Source organism: Pangasianodon hypophthalmus, chromosome 25 (genome assembly GCF_027358585.1).
Source record: "Pangasianodon hypophthalmus isolate fPanHyp1 chromosome 25, fPanHyp1.pri, whole genome shotgun sequence".
NCBI classification, from domain to species: Eukaryota; Metazoa; Chordata; class Actinopteri; order Siluriformes; family Pangasiidae; genus Pangasianodon; species Pangasianodon hypophthalmus.
In genome coordinates this window covers 19762788-19778340 of record NC_069734.1, presented here as the reverse complement: position 1 = coordinate 19778340, position 15553 = coordinate 19762788, and the positions used below count along the sequence as shown (strand labels likewise).

The following is a 15553-nucleotide window of genomic DNA, read 5'->3' as shown; positions in this document are numbered from 1 at the left end:
GTACTCCATCCGTTACTGTGCATGAAGTATTGGCACCCCACTGTCCTGTCTATCAGCAGAAAAAGACCTCCACAGGAGCACCACTGGGCAGATAGGATTTGGTTTATTTTCAGTACAGAAGTGACACTGACATGGTGTTGTGTTGTGTTGGGGGAGGAATTAATATCTGGGTTTGGCTAAAAAAATACTCTTTTATTTTTAAATAGCTTTTATTTTAAAAACTACAAGTGCAGATAGATTTCCTTTTGCTTACTGAAGGTAAGGTTAGGGGTGGATTTATGTGTAGCATAGCATTAATAAGCTGCATTAATAATCATGTCAGCGGAAGGTAATATCCCATTTCTGATTGGACCACACACACACACACACACACACACAACCAAAGAGCAGAACAAACACACACACACACACACAACCAAAGAGCGGAACAAACACACACACACACACACACACAACCACAGAGCGGAACAAACACACACACACACACACACAACCAAAGAGCGGAACAAACACACACACACACACACACAACCAAAGAGCGGAACAAACACACACACACACACACAACCAAAGAGCGGAACAAACGCACACACACACACACACACACACCACCATGTCAGTGTTACGTGTACCTGATAAACAGTTAATTTTCAGTATATTACATTTTCACTTGAGAATGGTTTGATCGAGGCCGATAATAAAGCTAATGTAGTAATAACAGTTGCTGGGTTGTGTATCAGCTTTTCAGTAAAACATGCTACAAAAGAGGAGTTTAAAATAAAACATGTACAGAACAATTCAAAATGAACATTTCCATAAATAATGTGAATTCAGAGAAACTTAGTCAGGCAGCCATGATGGCAGTGTGGAGGTCTGGCAACGTGCCAACTGATCAATAGTCCATCACTTCCTCTATCCTGACTCAGCTCTAATGGTGTATGTACAAATGTGTGTGTGTGTGTGTGTGTGTGTGCAGTTCAATAATGTGCTCACTGTGTCTGTAAATTCTGGAAATGCCAGTAGAATGAATGTCTCATAGGTGGAGGGAGGGGAGAAGGACAGAGTATATGAAGAAGGAATGATGGAGGGAGGAGAAGAGAAATAAAGAAAAAGCAGCCAATCACATGAGCCAGATGGTTGCCGTGCAACAGTAAGAAGAATAACTTTACCCAGACAGGCTCCTGTTCAGGTACCAGAGCAGAGATAGGGGAGAGGATCAGATATATACACACACACACACACACACACACACACATACACACACACACACATACACACATACAAATATATACACAAAAAAGAGAAAGACAGAAAGAGACAGAAGCAAGAGGACAAAACGGAGGAGATTTGCTGAGGAAAAAACATCAATATGAGAGACAAACTGAGAACAGTCTCTCTCTCTCTCTCTCTCTCTCTCTCTCTCTCTCACACACACACACACACACACACACACACACACACACGCAAACTCACTGTACTCCTCATTAATGAGGCACACAAACTTGGGCTAAATAATAATAATAATAATAATAATAATAATAATAATGATAATAATAACAGAGGTGACTGATTAGCACATTTTGCACATTTCATACAAAGAACACAGCTTACAAGATCAAAAAAGATTAAAGGGGTAAAGGGGACAGATTAAACGCATAAAGTGGCAGATTAAAGGGGTAAAGGGGACAGATTAAACGCATAAAGTGGCAGATTAAAGGGGTAAAGGGGACAGATTAAACGCATAAAGTGGCAGATTAAAGGGGTAAAGGGGACAGATTAAACGCATAAAGTGGCAGATTAAAGGGGTAAAGGGGACAGATTAAACGCATAAAGTGGCAGATTAAAGGGGTAAAGGGGACAGATTAAAGAGGCAGATGAAGGGGTGTGTATACTTACGAAAAGGCGAATGCCACCAGAGCGCCACTAACCACTATAAAGTCCAGAAAATTCCACAGATCACGAAAATAAGCTCCTTCATGAAGAACTATACCCAGCACCACCATCTACACACATACACACACACACACACACACACACACACACATATTATAAACACACTCCCCATTTACATCACAGAGAGGAGAAAATAAACACACATACATACATACACACCCACCCACACACACACACACAGTACCTTAATCAGCATCTCAAAAGTGAAGACGCCAGTGAAGACGTAATCAAAGTAACGAAGAACCTGTAAAAGAACACACACACATTCATCACATATACTTCTACATCTTTATACTAGTGATGTGTGTGTGTGTGTGTGTGTGTGTTTTCCCACGTTATTCTGAGGTGAGTCGGGCCAGACGGGATCTTCTGCTGCGAGAGCGATGCTGCTCATAGCAATTACAGACAGAATACACATCTCAAAATAACGCAGAGTCATAATGTAGTGGCAGCATTTACGGAACCTGGAATCACACACACACACACACACACACACACACAAAACATAATATATTTTTACTGACAGTCAATAAATACAAAACAGTCAAAGGACACAAAGTCATGTTTTTGTGCTCTCTCACTTTCACACACACACACACACACACTCACGGGTTGGTGGGAGACATGATGAAGCAGGAGCTAAACGGAGGAATGGGTTTGGGACCATCTTCATCACCTCCACCATCATCTTCCTCCTCTTTCTTCTCGCCGTCTTTAGTTGCTTCAGTGTTTGCATTCTTATTCACTGTACACACACACACACACACACACACACACATAGGGATGAGTTAATCTGTCTATTACACTAACACTCTCACAGAGACACACACACACACACACACCCTGGAGCTGGCCTGTGAGTGATGGGTACAGCGGCTGCATGTCGATGGCTATAAACTCTTTACTGGGACTCTTCATCGGGTCAGTGAGGATGAGGACACTCTCTGGTAAGCTCCGCCCCCTCAGATTCAGCACATTTTTGGTCAGCTCAGGGTCATGGCAGGGGTCATAGGGGTCATACGGGTTGTATGGATGATGGAGGCGGAGCTCTGGGTCATGAAGGATCAGCATGCTGTTGTTCCTAACGTTATCCAGGTCCTCACTGCACTGACTGAGAGAGAGAGAGAGAGAGAGAGAGAGAGAGAGAGAGAGTTAAGAGTCGAGAGACAGGTGTAACTGTAGGAGTGATACATGAGGATGTTACATGTACATTGTTTGTTCCACACACACTTACTTCCTTGAGTGATGGCTGCAGCTCCGTTCCCTCCTCCCATCTCTGTCTCCATGGTTACTGTGATGATGTCTCCTATGCTTCCTGTCCTTGTCTTCCTGGGTGTGTGGGCAGTGCCTGTGGCGTGGACGGGGTTGGTAACTGGGTGGGGGGGAGATGCGGTGTTCATGCTGTCCTGGTTCTTCTGGTCTGGGTTTGTTGGTGTTGTTGTTGCGGTTCTCCTGAGGGTTCACCACCAGGGGGCGATCTAAGTGCGTCTTCATGTCGGGGCGGTTACAGAAATTTGTCTGCTAGAAGTGGCAAAAACACTGAGTATTATTATCAACATACTGTTCCCCACATTCCCAGTGTTCCCCTCATTCCCAGTGTTCCCCTCATTCCCCCTGTTCCCCATATTCCCAGTGTTCCCCTCATTCCCCCTGTTCCCCACATTCCCAGTGTTCCCCTCAGTCCCCCTGTTCCCCATATTCCCAGTGTTCCCCACATTCCCAGTGTTCCCCTCATTCCCAGTGTTCCCCTCATTCCCCCTGTTCCCCACATTCCCAGTGTTCCCCTCATTCCCCCTGTTCCCCACATTCCCAGTGTTCCCCTCATTCCCAGTGTTCCCCTCATTCCCAGTGTTCCCCTCATTCCCCCTGTTCCCCACATTCCCAGTGTTCCCCTCATTCCCAGTGTTCCCCACATTCCCAGTGTTCCCCTCATTCCCAGTGTTCCCCTCATTCCCCCTGTTCCCCACATTCCCAGTGTTCCCCTCATTCCCAGTGTTCCCCTCATTCCCCCTGTTCCCCACACTCCCAGTGTTCCCCTCATTCCCAGTGTTCCCCACATTCCCCCTGTTCCCCTCATTCCCCCTGTTCCCCACATTCCCCGTGTTCCCCTCATTCCCAGTGTTCCCCTCATTCCCCCTGTTCCCCACATTCCCAGTGTTCCCCTCATTCCCAGTGTTCCCCTCATTCCCCCTGTTCCCCACATTCCCAGTGTTCCCCTCATTCCCAGTGTTCCCCTCATTCCCCCTGTTCCCCACACTCCCAGTGTTCCCCTCATTCCCAGTGTTCCCCTCATTCCCCCTGTTCCCCACATTCCCAGTGTTCCCCACATTCCCCCTGTTCCCCACATTCCCAGTGTTCCCCTCATTCCCAGTGTTCCCCACATTCCCAGTGTTCCCCTCATTCCCAGTGTTCCCCACATTCCCAGTGTTCCCCTCATTCCCAGTGTTCCCCTCATTCCACACGTTCCCCGTGATCCCCTTGTTACACATTATCGGTGCTACCCACATTCCCAACATTTCGCATACTCCCCATATTCCCCATGTTCTCATGTACTCCACATTCCCCATATTCTCAACGTTCCCTGTGTTGTCCACATTATAAGCTTTCCCTGTTATCCCAATGTTACCCACATTCCCCACAATCTACACATTCCCTACGTGCCCCACCTTCCCCTTCTTCCTTACGTATCCCACATTCCCCACGTTAAGCAATATTTGCAAAAGTTTTGAGCTGTCTTGGACTTTTACTTCCTGTGCCTTTTTCCTCAGCTCATTTGCTCTACCACAATCTCTCATTTAAACCTACCACATCTTTGTGTGTCTGATTTGTGACCCATCCTAACGTTCCTCCCTGTCCATGTCATTCTCTTCTTCATCATCCCCATCATCCCCATCACCCTTTCTCTGACCTTCCAGTGGTCTTCAGAGTCCAGTTCATTGTAGAGCACCTCTCTGCTGGTCATCAGGTTCTGGCGGCGAATCTCGCTGGTGCGCTGCTCCCACACTGACTTAGGGGGCTTTGAGTTCTTCTGCTGTTCCTTACTGTGAGACACAGAACCCAGCATGTTATTCACTCAATGCCTTCTGGGTAACTTGTGCTCCTAAAATCTACAGTGATGTGGAAACTTTCATTAAACCAATAACGATGGCCAAGGGGACTTAAGCAAGTGAACAAGGGAAAGAGTTTAGAGCAGAATTGGAACAAAGAGAAGAACTGGATCACAAAAAAACAATAACACACAGCAGGATTAATATGTCTCTACAATCAGCTGAGTGACTATTGTGTGAGCTCATTAAGATTTATTTGCATAATTATGCATATTCATGAAAGCCTGTGTGTCAGAGGTGTCTTGTAAATGAGCAAGTCTATTAACTTACACTTATGAATTTTCATACAGCTGGCTGGTTTTGTGTGTGTGTGTGTGAGAGAGAGAGAGAGAGAGAGAGAGAGAGAGAGAGACTCACGCAGCGATAGAGAGGTTCGCAGCAGAGAGTGGGCTGACCTCAGCAACCTCTTTAGCTTTCTGGAGAGCGATTTTCTGTGTGGTGGCTTCTTCTTCTTCCTGCTCATCCTGGAACAAACACAAACACACGCAGATCACATGTAGCCAAAAATACACCAAATCACCATTGAGACATACACAAACACACACTCATATTAACAAGCAAACCTGCACACACACATGCACACACACGTACCTTGGTGAGTTCCTGAGCATTAGCCAGATTATCCACAGCGATGGCCAAGAACACATTCAGCAGCGTGTCTGACACCAGTTAAGGCATTTGTCTTTCAAACACATGCTGTGTGTGTGTGTGCGTGTGAGTGAGTGTGTAGGTCATTGTGTGTGACTGTGTGAAGGATACAGTTACCGAAAAGCGTGAGTACGATGAAGAACACAGAGGAGATCATTCCCTTGTGAACACCCCCCTGAGATTGGATCCCATCATACATCACCACGTTCCAGTCCTCACCTGTCAGGATCTAACACACACACACACACACACAAAATGACAGATTACATTTTGTGAAATTTATAAAACAAACACACACACACACACACACACACACACCTCCCTCACCTGAAACACAGTCATGATGGCTGCAGGAAAGGTGTCAAAGTTTGTAGGAGGAGTTCCCTGGTCAAAGTTAAACCTGAAACATACACAGAGAAACACACACACACACACACACACGCACACACACACGCACACACACACAGAGAACTTCATATGGCTGCATTATGTGGGATAACAGTGTGACTAAATATTGGGAAAAAAATCTAGTGAATATCCAAAAAAAACTGTTCATCTCAAATTGGAGCTGCCATGGCACCTCCTTTCATCTCACATGCTGCCTTCCTGAACTGTGGACATCAGTGATGTTTGTCTCTCGTTCATCTTCCTTCTTCAGGGTGCATATGCACAAATCATGCACATGATGCTCCATTCCACATCTGAATGTTTATAAGCTTGTGCATCTGACTTATTCATCCAGTATTCAGTCTGGTGATCTTTGGTTCCTGCCCAGGTTTAAAACTCCTGTGTTCTATCTGAGTGAGTTTGTCTTCTGCTTTAGCCACTGGCTTGCTCAGTGTGTGTTTAGGTCAAACCACTGAGCGAACCTTGACCCTGGTCAGCTGTTGCACTAAAAGCCAGTATCAAAAATTCCACATTATCTCTGAACTCCTAGAAATGGATCAGCATCGAAGCTCATCCAGGAAAAACACGTGATGTTTCTGAGCTTAAAGATGGAAATGTTTCTGTCAGTTTCTACACTCAATTTACCTGCAACTTATTCACTCTGACAGTGTGTGTGTGTGTGTGTGTGTGTGTGTGTGTGTGTGTGTGTGTGGTACTGACTGTCCCCCAAACAGCTGCATCCCCAGAAGGGCAAACACCACGATGAAGAGGAAGAGGAGGAAAAGAAGGCTGATGATGGACTTCATTGAATTCAACAGAGACACTACCAGATTACGCAGAGAAGCCCAGTACCTGAGAGACAGACAGGCAGAGAGAGACGGGCAGATAGACAGGCAGAGGGAGACAGGCAGATAGACAGGCAGAGAGAGAGACAGACAGAGAGAGACAGGCAGGGAGACAGACAGGCAGAGACAGGCGAAGACAGACAGACAGAGAGAGAGACAGGCAGGGACACAGGCAGAGACAGACAGGCAGAGAGACAGGCAGGGAAACAGGCAGGGAGACAGGCAGAGACAGACAGGCAGAGACAGACAGGCAGAGACAGACAGACAGAGAGACAGACAGGCAGGGAGACAGGCAGAGACAGACAGGCAGAGACAGACAGGCAGAGAGAGAGACAGGCAGGGAAACAGGCAGGGAGACAGGCAGGGAGACAGGTAGAGAGAGAGACAGGCAGGGAGACAGGCAGAGAGAGACAGAAAGTTGATATTTAGTCAGCATGGTCCAGCCAAAGAGAGGGACACTGAAATTTCCTCTACTAGCTGTTAAGCCTTTCATAAAGACGCAGTGAGAGTGAAACATGCTGCACTGAACACGCTACACTGAACACGCTACACTAAACACGCTACACTGAACACGCTACAATGAACACGCTACACTGAACACGCTACACTGAACTCGCTACACTGAACACGCTACAATGAACACGCTACACTGAACACGCTACACTGAACTCACTACACTGAACACGCTACAATGAACTCGCTACACTGAACACGCTACACTGAACTCGCTACACTGAACTCACTACACTAAACACGTTACACTGAACACGCTACACTGAACACGCTACACTGAACACGTTACACTGAACACGCTACACTGAACACGCTACACTGAAGTGAACACAATACACTGAACACGTTACACTAAACACGCTACACTGAACACGCTACACTGAACACGTTACACTAAACACGCTACACTGAACACGCTACACTGAACACGCTACACTGAAGTGAACACGCTACACTGAACACACTACACTGAATACGCTACACTGAACACGCTACACTGAAGTGAACACACTACACTGAACACGCTACACTAAACACGCTACAATGAACACGCTACACTAAACACGCTACACTGAACACGCTACACTGAACACACTACACCGAACACACTACACTGAAGTGAACACACTACACTGAACACGCTACACTAAACACGCTACACCGAACACACTACACTGAAGACACGACACTAAACACGCTACAATGAACTCGCTACACTGAACACGCTACACTGAACACGCTACACCGAACACACTACACTGAAGTGAACACACTACACTGAACACGTTACACTAAACACACTACACTGAAGTGAACACGCTACACTAAACAGACTACACTAAACACGCTACACTGAAGTGAACACGCTACACTAAACACACTGCACTGAAGTGAACACACGACACTAAACACACTACACTGAAGTGAACACGCTACACTAAACACGCTGCACTGAAGTGAACACACTACACTAAACACGCTACAGTGAAGTGAACACGCTACACTAAACACGCTGCACTGAAGTGAACACACTACACTAAACACGCTACACTGAAGTGAACACGCTACACTAAACACGCTGCACTGAAGTGAACACACTACACTAAACACGCTACAGTGAAGTGAACACGCTACACTAAACACGCTGCACTGAAGTGAACACACGACACTAAACACACTACACTGAAGTGAACACGCTACACTAAACACACTACACTGAAGTGAACACACTACACTAAACACACTACACTGAAGTGAACACACTACACTAAACACGCTACAGTGAAGTGAACACGCTACACTAAACACGCTGCACTGAAGTGAACACACTACACTAAACACACTACACTAAACACACTACACTGAAGTGAACACGCTACACTAAACACGCTGCACTGAAGTGAACACACTACACTAAACACACTACACTAAACACACTACAGTGAAGTGAACACACTACACTAAACACACTACACTAAACACGCTACACTGAAGTGAACACACTACACTAAACACACTACACTAAACACCCTGCACTGAAGTGAACACACTACACTAAACACACGACACTAAACACGCTACACTGAAGTGAACACACTACACTAAACACACTACACTAAACACGCTACACTGAAGTGAACACACTACACTAAACACGCTACACTGAAGTGAACACACTACACTAAACACACGACACTAAACACGCTACACTGAAGTGAACACACTACACTAAACACACTACACTAAACACGCTACACTGAAGTGAACACACTACACTAAACACACTACACTGAAGTGAACACACTACACTAAACACACGACACTAAACACGCTACACTGAAGTGAACACGCTACACTAAACACGCTACACTGAAGTGAACACACTACACTAAACACACGACACTAAACACGCTACACTGAAGTGAACACGCTACACTAAACACACTACACTGAAGTGAACACACTACACTAAACACACGACACTAAACACGCTACACTGAAGTGAACACACGACACTAAACACACTACACTGAAGTGAACACACTACACTAAACACACGACACTAAACACGCTACACTGAAGTGAACACACTACACTAAACACACTGCACTGAAGTGAACACACTACACTAAACACGCTACACTGAAGTGAACACGCTACACTAAACACACTACACTGAACACACTACACTGAAGTGAACACACTACACTAAACACACGACACTAAACACGCTACACTGAAGTGAACACACTACACTAAACACACTGCACTGAAGTGAACACACTACACTAAACACGCTACACTGAAGTGAACACGCTACACTAAACACACTACACTGAACACACTACACTGAAGTGAACACACTACACTAAACACGCTACACTGAAGTGAACACACTACACTAAACACGCTACACTGAAGTGAACACGCTACACTAAACACACGACACTAAACACACTACACTGAAGTGAACACACTACACTAAACACGCTACACTGAAGTGAACACACGACACTAAACACACTACACTGAAGTGAACACACGACACTAAACACACTACACTGAAGTGAACACACTACACTAAACACGCTACACTGAAGTGAACACACGACACTAAACACACTACACTGAAGTGAACACACTACACTGAAGTGAACACACTACACTAAACACACTACACTGAAGTGAACACACTACACTAAACACGCTACACTGAAGTGAACACACGACACTAAACACACTACACTGAAGTGAACACACTACACTAAACACACTACACTGAAGTGAACACACTACACTAAACACGCTACACTGAAGTGAACACACTACACTAAACACACTACACTGAAGTGAACACACTACACTAAACACACTACACTAAACACACTACACTGAAGTGAACACGCTACACTAAACACACTACACTAAACACGCTACACTGAAGTGAACACACGACACTAAACACACTACACTGAAGTGAACACACTACACTAAACACGCTACACTGAAGTGAACACACGACACTAAACACACTACACTGAAGTGAACACACTACACTAAACACGCTACACTGAAGTGAACACACGACACTAAACACACTACACTGAAGTGAACACACTACACTAAACACACTACACTGAAGTGAACACACTACACTAAACACGCTACACTGAAGTGAACACACGACACTAAACACACTACACTGAAGTGAACACACTACACTAAACACACTACACTGAAGTGAACACACTACACTAAACACGCTACACTGAAGTGAACACACTACACTAAACACGCTACACTGAAGTGAACACACTACACTAAACACACTACACTGAAGTGAACACGCTACACTAAACACACTACACTAAACACGCTACACTGAAGTGAACACGCTACACTAAACACACTACACTAAACACACTACACTGAAGTGAACACACTACACTAAACACGCTACACTGAAGTGAACACACTACACTAAACACACTACACTGAAGTGACACACTACACTAAACACACTACACTGAAGTGAACACGCTGCACTGAACACGCTACAGTGAACACGCTACACTGAAGTGAACACACTACACTAAACACGCTACACTGAAGTGACACACTACACTAAACACGCTACACTGAAGTGAACACACTACACTAAACACACTACACTGAAGTGACACACTACACTAAACACACTACACTGAAGTGAACACGCTGCACTGAACACGCTACAGTGAACACGCTACACTGAAGTGAACACACTACACTAAACACACTACACTGAAGTGACACACTACACTAAACACGCTACACTGAAGTGAACACACTACACTAAACACGCTACACTGAAGTGAACACGCTGCACTGAACACGCTACACTGAAGTGAACACACTACACTAAACACACTACACTGAAGTGAACACGCTGCACTGAACACGCTACAGTGAACACGCTACACTGAAGTGAACACACTACACTAAACACGCTACACTGAAGTGAACACACTACACTAAACACACTACACTGAAGTGAACACGCTGCACTGAACACGCTACAGTGAACACGCTACACTGAAGTGAACACACTACACTAAACACGCTACACTGAAGTGAACACACTACACTAAACACGCTACACTGAAGTGAACACGCTACAGTGAACACGCTACACTGAAGTGAACACACTACACTAAACACGCTACACTGAAGTGAACACACTACACTAAACACACTACACTGAAGTGAACACGCTGCACTGAACACGCTACAGTGAACACGCTACACTGAAGTGAACACACTACACTAAACACGCTACACTGAAGTGAACACACTACACTAAACACACTACACTGAAGTGAACACGCTGCACTGAACACGCTACACTGAAGTGAACACACTACACTAAACACACTACACTGAAGTGAACACGCTGCACTGAACACGCTACACTGAAGTGAACACACTACACTAAACACACTGCACTGAAGTGAACACGCTGCACTGAACACGCTACAGTGAACACGCTACACTGAAGTGAACTGACAATTGAACACTCACTTTGTAACTTTGAAGATCCGGAGCAGTCTCAGTGCTCGCAGTACACTGATCCCAAATGAAGTGCCAGGTTTTATCACTGCCCAGATCACCTCAAATATACTGCCGACGATCACCTAACACAAACATACACACACACACACACATTTAATTATTCAAATTCCATGACAAAAGAACACTTTAAAGAACCTCAGTATGGCACAAACAGAAGGATACAGAGACACAAAGAGCGAGACAGAGAGAAAAAGAGACAGTGAGACAGAGATAGAGAAAGAGACAGAAAGAGAGAGAGAGAGACTTCAATTCAATTAATTTTTATTTGTATAGAGCTTTTAACAATGGACATTGTCACAAAGCAGCTTTACAGAAATAAAATTTTAAATTTATGAATTTATCCCTAGTGAGCGAGCCAGAGGTGACGGTGGTGAGGAAAAACTCCCTGAGACAATATGAGGAAGAAACCTTGAGAGGAACAAGACTCAAAAGGGAATCCATCCTCATCTGGGTGACACCCGATAGTGCAATTATAAATAATTCCCTTCTATAACTGCATACTATATGGTCAAAAAGTGCAATTGTGTAACCAGAAAAGTTCATTATAGTTTTCACATCAAGTCTATTTGGTAATCAATTGTTCACTGATGGAGACTTGAGTGCAAAACTGTTCATGGGAATTGAAGTCTGTTCATATAAAGTTCAAAGCCATCTTCATGGTTTCTAAGTGGTACCATCCTCAGTAAACTCATGTCACTTTAGGCTGTCCGTGTTGGTCCATCCTCAGCAGCAATGAGTGATTTCCAAGTGATGAGAACTTTAACCAGAAGTAGGGCATCAGGATGGATCAGGCAGGATCACTGCTATCTCAGGAGCAGCATGTGTAGCTCGACCGAGAGAGAGTGAGAGAGAGAGAGAGAGAGAGATTGTTAGGTAAGCTACTGTAATTGTCACGTAATGGTTAAAGAATATGTACATTTTGCGCTGAGTAAAAACAGGGACTCCAGCAAGACTAGCTATGACAGCATAACTAAAAGGGAGAGCCAGAAGCTAACACAGACATGAGGGAGTCCTGGGACATAAGGCAGCCAGACACTCCACCGTCAACAAACCTGAGTGAACGTGTGAGAGTGGGGGGGCGACAGCATCCAAACATCCCAGTTCACCACAACACTCTATGCCTGTGAAACCTCCAGACCTGCTCCTGTACCTAAGAAAAAACTATTCACTAAAGGCTTGACTAAACAAATATGTTTTCAGCCTAGACTTAAACACTGAGACTGTGTCTGAGCACCGAACACTAAATGGAAGGCTGTTCCATAACTGTGGGGCTTTGTAAGAGAAAGCTCTACCCCCTGCTGTAGCATGCACTATTCAAGGTACCAACAAATAGCCTGCACCTTTTGATCAAAATGGATCATAAAAGACCAGAAGTTCGCTCAGGTACTGCGGCATGAGACAATTTAGTGCTTTGTAGGTCAAGAGTAGTATTTTATAATCAATACAAAATTTGATTGGGAGCCAATGCAGTGTGGATAAGATTGGAGTGATGTGGTCATATCTTCTGGTTCTAGTAAGGACTCTCACTGCTTCATTCCAGACTAACTGGAGCTTGTAACATCCAGACAGTAAGGCATTACAATAATCCAACCTAGAGGTAACAAAAGCATTTATTTATCTATATTTAATCCAAATGTTAGTATTAAATCAAGAGTGTGACCACCATTATGAGTGTGTCCTATTATATTCTGATTAACCCCTACAGAATCAAGAATGGACACAACCGCTGTTCTCAGGGGGTCTTCTGGGTTATCAGAATGAATATTGGATTAATTGTCTCCATCAATTAATGGTTAGAGATGAAATCCGCAAATTCACAAAGGAATTCAGAATATGGCCCCGGAGGTCTGTAAATAATAATTACTGGAATCACCTGGGTAGACTTATTTTTAGTGGCTACGTATGTTATGTTGGTATAAAGAATGTGTTGAATTTATGACTAGGTTTTTGTGTGATGCCTTGATTATCATTATAAATGACTGCGACGCCTCCTCCTCTGCCAGTTAGACGGGGCTGATGTATGTAACTGTACCCGGGAGGACTAGCTTCATTTAATGCTACAAACTCATTTGGTTTAATCCACGTTTCTGTTAAACACAGTACATCAAACTTCTGATCAGTAATAGTTTCATTAACAATAAGCACTTTAGACGTAAAAGATCTAATATTTAACAGTCCTAAATGCAGATCAAAGGTGCTGGCTATGCATTCGGTTTGGTTTAATTTTATGTTAATTAGGTTACTAAAACAAACTTTCTGAGTATTTCTACATTTTTGTTTAGCTCGGGGAACAGACAGTCTCAATACGGTGGAACCTAAGTGACGACTCAATACAGCTAGCAGACGGTCGGTTTAGCCTGCTTGTCTGCTCCCTGGCCTTGGCTCTGGATTGTCACTTGGCCTGTTCTTAGACTAGGTGCTATGCTGCAAGAAATGAGAGCAGCACCTTCCCGAGTGGGATGGACACCGTCCCGCCCTAACAGGCCCTCAAAACTACTCCAATTATCTATAAAGCCCACATTGATTTCGGAGCACCACCTGGACATCCAGCAGTTCAGCGACCATAACCTGCTGTAAGCTACATCGCCACGCCGCATTGGGATGGGGCCAGAGCATACTACAGCATCGGACATCGCCTTCGCTAATTTACACACCTCTACCAAGTTAATCTTAGTAACCTCAGACTGACGAAGGCGTATATCATTAGCTCCTACATGAATAACTATCTGTGAGAACCTGTGCTTGCCTAAGACCCTAAGATTACCTGCTATGTCCGGTGCCCTGGCCCCTGGTATACACCTAACTAAAGCTGCTGGTGCCCCTAAAGGCCTAGCAAATTTCACGTGCCGCAAAATAGAGTCACCTATAACCAGAGCTCTTTCAGGTTTCTCAGCGGGTGCTTCACTGAGGAGAGCAAACCTGTTGGGCACGTGAAGCAGAGAAGAGTGGTGCTCCCGTGGGCGAGCCTTAGCGTTAGCTTTGGCTTTGCAATTATGCCACCAAGTCATCACCTCGCTGTGAGGGCTCTAATGCCGGAGTTGGGGGATTGCTAACTCTGCCTAAGGCATCCAGACTTTCCCCTACAGAAACTACACTGCTCTCACTAACCCTCTAACTAGAGTCTCTCTCTAATGCTGCAATCTTCTCCATCAGAGAGCTAACTAATATACACTTAGCACAAATAAAGCTATTAGTAATAACAGAGGAAGAATGACTAAACATCCTGCATTCAACACACTGAACAAGCTGAATGTTTGCCATGGTGAGTGTTTAATGTATCTTAGTCGAAGATTTGTCATGTCGTGGATGGCCTCCACTTGTTGCCTTTAGACAAAAACAAAAGCGTTCTTCGAAAACATGAAAATGCGGTAGAAGGGAAAAGTGGAAGAAATTGATGAAAATGAACAAATGGTATAATTTAAATGCTGACACAGGCAAGAAACTCCTGGCAAAAGATGCGAAAACAGGAACTACATCACATGCAATTAG

The 15553-nt window shown here is 44.6% G+C and overlaps 1 protein-coding gene across 12 annotated transcripts in view; it reads right to left on the bottom strand.

Annotated features, from left to right (window-relative positions):
* The window catches only part of cacna1ab (calcium channel, voltage-dependent, P/Q type, alpha 1A subunit, b), a 102296-nt gene that overhangs the window by 57396 nt on the left and 29347 nt on the right, over window positions 1-15553 (bottom strand). For 8 of the 12 annotated variants that reach the window (XM_053229379.1, XM_053229385.1, XM_053229378.1 and 5 more), the window contains 13 exons: window positions 12014-12126; window positions 6816-6947; window positions 6036-6108; window positions 5820-5937; window positions 5652-5719; window positions 5418-5524; window positions 4862-4994; window positions 3188-3474; window positions 2796-3064; window positions 2563-2698; window positions 2288-2417; window positions 2138-2197; window positions 1897-2003 (listed from right to left, as the gene is read on the bottom strand). In XM_053229379.1, coding sequence (XP_053085354.1) covers window positions 1897-2003; window positions 2138-2197; window positions 2288-2417; window positions 2563-2698; window positions 2796-3064; window positions 3188-3474; window positions 4862-4994; window positions 5418-5524; window positions 5652-5719; window positions 5820-5937; window positions 6036-6108; window positions 6816-6947; window positions 12014-12126 — 1733 coding nt within the window. The remainder of the gene's footprint in view (window positions 1-1896; window positions 2004-2137; window positions 2198-2287; window positions 2418-2562; window positions 2699-2795; window positions 3065-3187; window positions 3475-4861; window positions 4995-5417; window positions 5525-5651; window positions 5720-5819; window positions 5938-6035; window positions 6109-6815; window positions 6948-12013; window positions 12127-15553) is intronic. The other 4 variants (XM_053229381.1, XM_053229390.1, XM_053229388.1 and 1 more) reach the window with 1 other exon arrangement.